Raw genomic sequence first — 7356 nt, 5'->3', positions numbered from 1 at the left:
TGTAATTTTTATGATCATTTAGGTCTTATGTTGTGATGGCAATGAGGAAAAAAAGTAAGGAAGTAATATAAAATATAACATTTAAAATATTTAATTCATTGGTTGTTATGTTAATTAGTTATACTTTTTCCCCACATTTTTATTTATAATATTATTTAGTTGTATAAAAGTTTTTTTGTTGTTGCAAGTTTAAGTTTAACGTTTACAGTAATCTGATTAAAACCTTTTTTTTTTACTGCTTTTTGGTAAATCGAGTTTACGGTGAGGCACCTGCAATGGTTTTCTCTTCTTAGGTGAGGTGGGAAAATGGGAATCACCCCTGCTGCCTTTCATTCCTTACCCTCCATCCCGCCATGCTGAAATCCATGCTGCTTCCAAACTACGGGGGCTTCGTTCAGGCCAAAGGCTGGTGCTTGGAGGACCCATGTGTGACTATGACACTGGTGTTCTGGTGCCTATTCTGGCAGTTACCATCCATCCACAAACCGGACTGGTTTATCCTTTGGGTGGCGTGCACATGTGTCCCATCTCGCGCCTGCAGCTGCCCATTCAGATTGGATCTCCCATGCTGGATCCACGTACAGGCAACCTGGTGCTCATCACGGGGGTCAGTCTTGATCCCCACACAGGTCCGTTTTCTGTATGTTGAAAAAATCTCAGCACGCTCAAACAGCCTGATTGATGATTGTGTCTGTTCAGGGGCTGTACTTCCAGTTGGGGGGCTTCTCCTGTGCGAGTCCTTCATCGAGCCCTTGAGCGGCCGGATGGTGCGGGTTGGTGGAGGCAGCGTGCGAGGAGGGAAGGTGGTGCCTCATGCTGGGGGTTTCCAGGCTCTGTTGGACAGCCAGGCTCTGGGCGCCTGCTTGCGGGTGGCAGAGCTCATGCAAGGTTGCTGTGATGAGTGGAGCTCAACAGCCCCAGATCTACAAGGTGACCTCGATAAACTCTCGGCAGGAACATCTGAGCTGGAACAGGCCTGGAAAAGCAGCCAACATTGTATGTTGCAGCTGCTGAGTCGTCTGGAAGCCGTACAGGAACAGGCCATGGGTGTGGCGGAGAATGGTGGTACTGTGGGTGGGTAGGAGCTGTTTACTACAAAAGATCTGCACAAAATCTGTATATAAAGGTTAGGTCAGTACAAAAATGTTCCATTCTGCCAAATGGTTACTGTTGATACTTTGGTAAAATCATGATAAATTTACCCTGCCTTAAAAACATTAATAAACAGTTGTAGATAACCATCTGTTGTCTGCATCTCAGACTTGGGTTAACTCTTTTCTAATGTTTCTGGAGGATCTGTGTATTTGGGCAGTGTTAAACACAATTTAGTGGAATTATCCAAAAATGTTATGTCCAAAGTAACTTCACAGAGTTCACAGTACCAATATGTTAGAAATATTAGAAATATTTGTAACTTCCTTTATACTAATGCTATCTGTTTTAATCTCAATTTTTTCTTATCTGTTGACTGTGAGTGTGTGCTTAAGTGTTTTCCTTCATTCTGATTTGCATTCTTTGGAGTTTCAAAGGGTCGGTTGATTATGATTTCACTTTTCTAACTTTAGTTAGTGTGTAATGTTGCTTTTTGAGCATAAATAACAGCTGCAAAGTTACAATGCTCAAAGTTCAAAGCAAAAGGAGATATTTGCTTTTAAAGAAATTGCTTTTTAAGGACTACAACAAACGGGTGGTAGGGACTACATGACATTCCTCCCGGGTTAGTGACATCACTAACCCTAAAATGTACATAAACCCCGCCCCCTGAACACAATTTATAGATTATAAAGAGAGAATATGCTAATCAATGACTAGAAGATAACTACACATCAACCATTCAGAAATGTCCTGTTGCATACATGTTGTCACTTCTTCTTGAGTCTCTCCATCATTGACTCAGTTGACATCATCTGACTCCGTTTGAACATAAATCCTAAAAGTTTTTGAAATTTTCAGTGCATGTCTGTGTGAGGTAAAATGACACAAGCTGTTGAAGCTCCACCCTCTGTGCCGGAGCAGCAGCTCATTTGCATTTAAACGAACATTACCTGCAAAAACAAAACGGTGCGTTTTTGCTCACCCTCAAAAAGTGATAAATTTAACATGCTATATAAAAATATCTGTGGGGTATTTTGAGCTAACACTTCACATACACACTCTGGGGACATCAAAGACATATTTTACACATACATGTGAAAAGTGCATGATACCACCCCTTTAAACAATGTATTCCAGTCCATGTAATAATATCCAATAGATTTTTACCACTTTATGAGCAAATTTTACTGAAAACAATGCCGTTCACAGACATCTCCAGTTCATTCCTAACCAAGGGGGCAGAACTTAGTGAAGGGTGATGGGATCTCATTCAAACAGTGCAAGATCTTTCAGAATGATCATTTATGATTACAGTGTTGTTTAATAACTGTCAATAACTTTAGGTTATGTAAAGAAGTGTTATTAATATTATGAGATGCACTACCATTTAAAAGTCTCTTATTCAGGATATATCAAGGCTGACATTTTTTGATAAAAAATACAGTAAAATAGATAAATGTTTTCTATTTTAATAGATTTTAAATGGTAATTCATTACTGTGATAGAAAAGCTGAACCTTTTATTTAAACTTTTTTATTATTTACTTATTTACTTGTTTTAAAAAAACCTTTTTATTTTATTTTTATAAAAAAAATGTATATAATTTTTTTGATATATATAATTTTTGGTATTTGATTTGTATGTTTAACATTTACACTAATCTGATTAAAGCAGAAATTCTACTGCATTTTTTTTTAAATTGTTTAACTTTGCCTCCTTGCTGCTTGTGCTCATTTAGGGGAGATTCAGCTGCCTGGCATTGAGTTCTCCTTGCCAGCTCTACCCGGGTTGGAGTATCCTGACCCCGGAGGCTCGGGTTTGCATGTCCCAGTTCTCGGAGCTCAGTTGGACTGGGTGTCAGGCTGCATGGTGCCTCTGGCAGGAACCATGGAGGATGCAGATGGAAAAGGTAATGGAGGTTACTAGGAATGTCCAAATCCTGTTACATTAATCTCTAGGTGTTAACCTATCACGACTCTCAGGGCTGGTTCCCATACGTTTTGGATCGCAGACGGTGGACCCAGTGACAGGGGTGCTGGCTCCAGTTATTGGGGCCAATCTGGATGTTTGGAAGCGGACTGTGATTCCTGTAACTGTGTCCCAGATTCTGACTTTAGGAGAAAACCCAGACAGTGTAATGGTGAGCGAAGTCAAACTAAATCACAGCCATATAAAAGCTCATTTGGCTTGGGGGTGTTGTTTATGTTTGCAAAATGTATTTGTTTGCCTCAGGTGGAAACCCTCCAGAAGGAGAGCAGCGCACGGGGCAATTACTGGCGTGAACAGACACTGAAGGAAGAAGAGATGGTGGGAGATTTTGACAGAGCCGTTAAACGCTATCTATCCACTTCCATACATGAGCCTGACTGTGTGAGTTGACTCCACAGAGATGGCACTGCACTCTGTGGCCTATTTAAAATGCAAGTCTTTTGACCATGTCTGTTTTTATTTCTGTGAGTGTCAGAGTGATAGAAAGCGTTTCCACCATCCTTGCATCCTAAATGAGATGCTGCACATGTTTGTGTGTGTGTTAAACAGATAGACTGGATGGACACCGACAGGCAGCTAAGGGAGACTGCCGCTGAGGTTCAGGAAAGCGCTCAGTGTGAGGCCCAGAGAAAAGCTCTCCAGAACTCAGAGTTATCTCTGCTTCTACCAGCCCATGTGTTACATGCTCTCACAGGAGGTCAGTCCTCACACTCATACTCCCACTGTGAGCGCAAACGGTCATGCTTTTAAGATTTAAAAAAAATGGCATTCATGATTCTTGGTCGGTAAGTGTCTTTTTTAATGTGTGCGTTTTTTTTAAGAAGTCTTTTATGGTCACCAAGGCTGTATTTATTTGATGAAAAATACAGTAAAACACTAATATTGTGGAATACAATTTAAAATAACTATTTTCAATTTTATTATTTTTTAAAATGTAATTTATTTCTGTAAGGCTGGAAGCTTACGCTGCTATTTTGAACCAATGATCAGAACAAAGGGCAGTTGAAGGGTGACGTGTATAATTAAAATATTTATCTCTATATATAATACTCTAATATAATAAATCTGACTCCATTAAAGTTGTTGTTAATCTTATTAACCTCTTATTCTTTAAAGGTAAAGGTCTTTCTTAGAACTGATAGGGAAACGTAGGATTTAACCTGAACGTTTAGATAACAAAAGTTATAATCACTTTAGCTTTCAACATCATCAGTGATAAAAGGAAAGATTCTCAAAGCCTTTAAAGCAGGCAAAGTTATTTATTAAGTAACATGTTTAAATATACAGACAGTAGAATGGAACAACATACTGTATAGAAAACTTAGTTGTAACAAATAATGTACGGTTGTGCAAACGAGGGCGTAAAAGCCTTTCTCAGAGTATGAGGTTACGCACCTGTGTGCAGTGTGTAGTTGAAAGCATATGTCTTGTGAAGCAAATGGTACAGACGTGTCATTGAGGTGCAAATGACTCTGTCTCTCTCCACAGAACCATCCTGTGCCTGGAGTGTCCCAAAAGTTCTCAATTCGCATATTGATGAAATCCCTTGCACTAGATAGGCATTAACATACTGTGATGATGAAGGCCATTGTGCCATGTTTAATTCACACGTTTACCTTTAAAAGGCTTTTTGAAGTACTAGGGCAATAAAGAGTTCTGCCCATATTTGCTCAGCCCTACATTTCTGTGATTGCAAAGCTGAATTTTCAGCATCATTACTCCAGTCTTCATCGTCTGTCACATGATCCTTCAGAAGTAATTCTAATATGCTGATTTGGTGCTTAAGAAACATTTCAGTATTCCTTAAAATAATTGTGCTTCAGTTTTTTGTGGAAATTGTGATACATTTTTTCAGATTTGATGGATAAATAGTTGAAAATCATATATTTGAAATAGATTTTTTTTTAAAACATAAATGTATTTACTGTCACTTTTTGTTTAATTTTCAATGCAAAAAAAGCTGTCTAAACTCCCTGTGCAGTATATTCCAAGTCCTCTGAAATCATACATTAAAGTATATTTGTTTGAGGAAAAGATCCAGATTTAGGTAATTATTCACTGATAATCTTCCCCTCCAGTAAGCAGTTAACTCAAGAATCAAATCATTGAACCAGTGAGTCGAACTCTGATTTTTAAGCAAATCAATCTAATTTGTTCATCAGTTGTGAAAAAATTGTTCAGTCCCAATATTAAACAAGGATCAGGATCACAAATCAGTTCAAAATAATGATTCCTTCACTTATTCAGTTTTTGAGTCCAACCCACTGATTCAGTGATCTGTTCGCAGCGGTTCTCGAGTGAATGACTCGCTGGAAGAGAAAATAATCAATGAGTAACATAACTTTTAGAATGTTCCTCACATAAAGCTATCATATGACTTCAGAAGTATTGAAAAAGTCACCAGTTAGCCAAAATGTTAAAAAGTTACAAATTGCCTTGAGAGTTTGTTGGCTAGATGTCACTGTCAGTTTTTTGGAAAACCATATTGCCCTCAATTTTATTTCATAAATAAGCTTTGTTTCATAAAAGGTTTCATCTCTGCGTGAACTCTTCCTTTAAGGAGATGAGGAGGAGTGGGAGCAGCAGTGTTGCTGGCACACCGGGCTTAAAGCCGCGCTGAACCGTGCGAGTGTGTCCATGGAGAGACTGCGGATGGACCTGGATCAGCTATCAGTACAGGAAATGCAGCATCTGGTTAGCTTTTTTTCACATTGAAACTCTCATCCTCAAACAGAAACATAAAAATCTGCTGAGCTCATTATTACTTTGTTAAACAGTTGAATGAGCAGATCAATACATTGGAAGCTTAATATCCTTCGTGTGACTATTGGTGTGATTGCCAATACTCTGGCTTTGCACTGTCCATTTTCCAGTTTAATGGAGTCTGCTCTAGGGTATATAACACAATCTCTCGTGATTATCACAGGGTGGGAAACTGAGGGAGCAGGAACTGTGGGAACAATTAATGCAGAGACAAGCAGAGCTGGACGCTGTGCTTTCGTCTCTCCACAGTGCTCGTCTGGTCTGCCAGCTGCGTGCTGACACCGCGCAGGTAACACGTGCTGGAGACTAGATGTGTAATGCATGCTCGTGGCACTGACCGATAATTGTGTAGGGATGTCCTTGGTTTATCCTTAGAGCTGTTTTGTATAAACACTGCTTGGCCAAAAAATAGGCAAATGTTTAAGAGTCTATGATTGGATCATTATTGCAGTGATTATTATGTTTCTAGCATACATATGTTTGGCAACAGTTCTTCTAACCCTAATTGATGGAGTGTGTTGCTTTTCATTTCTTAAACCACCATGTAGGAAGAGACATCATGGCCATATTCCAGGATGACAATGTCAAGATTCATCAGGCTCAAATTGTGAAAGAATGGTTTGGAAGAAAGAAAGATATTGACCAAAAATGGATGCACCTCTTGATAGAAATAAATGTTGTGATGTTATTTCCATCAAGAGTTGCATTGATTATTGGTTAAGGTCTTGTACTGACAATGCAAGAGTCAAGCACTCTGTTAAGTCTACTCCAGCACATCTTTCTAGACTTTCAATGAATTTAAGGTCTGGACTCAGAGGTGCATCAATTCATGTGTGAAAATGATTCTTCATGCTTTCTGTCAACCATTCTTTCACAATATGAGCCTGATGAATCTTGACAATGTAATCCTGGAATATGGCCATGATGTGTCTTCCTACATGGTTGCTTAAGAAATGAAAAGCTACATACTTTATCAATCAGGGTTAGAGAAGAACTGTTGCTAAACATGCTAGTAACGTAATAATCACTGCTGTAATGATCCAATCATAGACTCATTTAAGCATTTGCCTATTTAAATCCAAGCAGCGACAATGCTTTAGGAGACTTTATTCCATATTTTCCCTTGACAGTCTACTAAATTGATTCTCTTCCTCCAGTCTTTGGTGTCTGGCACATTCTGGTTTAAAGATTTTGGTGTGCTGAAGCCCAAGGGTGTCAGGAACCCTCTGAAAGTAATAGCCATGACTCAGCAGAAAATCCTTCCTCGGCTTGAACGACTTATTCAGCTGTTGGAGGAAAGCAAAGCACTTGGCCAGTCTACCAGCACACAGCCACAACAGAGCTCTGGTACAATATCCTCATTTATGCCTATTATTATAGAAACGTTAATCATGTTTTTGTCTCAGTTGTGAAACCTATCTCAAAAGAGAAACGGGCGTTTGGCCGGGAAAGCGCTTCCAGAGCATGGACCGAATCTGTGTCTGTTATGAAAGGTATATTTGAATACAC

The 7356-nt window shown here is 39.1% G+C and overlaps 1 protein-coding gene across 1 annotated transcript in view; it reads left to right on the top strand.

Moving 5' to 3' along the window:
- LOC143716223 (uncharacterized) overlaps nucleotides 1-7356 on the top strand; it is a 28539-nt gene that overhangs the window by 16066 nt on the left and 5117 nt on the right. The window contains 10 exon segments of the mRNA XM_077208530.1: nucleotides 294-629; nucleotides 700-1074; nucleotides 2834-3004; nucleotides 3078-3235; nucleotides 3328-3465; nucleotides 3634-3781; nucleotides 5645-5778; nucleotides 6011-6136; nucleotides 7005-7194; nucleotides 7275-7340. Coding sequence (XP_077064645.1) covers nucleotides 294-629; nucleotides 700-1074; nucleotides 2834-3004; nucleotides 3078-3235; nucleotides 3328-3465; nucleotides 3634-3781; nucleotides 5645-5778; nucleotides 6011-6136; nucleotides 7005-7194; nucleotides 7275-7340 — 1842 coding nt within the window.

The sequence above is a fragment of the Siphateles boraxobius genome, unplaced genomic scaffold (genome assembly GCF_051911475.1).
Source record: "Siphateles boraxobius isolate OS27281-9 unplaced genomic scaffold, OSU_SipBor_1 6, whole genome shotgun sequence".
NCBI lineage: Eukaryota > Metazoa > Chordata > Actinopteri > Cypriniformes > Leuciscidae > Siphateles > Siphateles boraxobius.
Note: the sequence above shows the minus strand (reverse complement) of the source record. Positions and strands in the feature narration are given on the sequence as shown.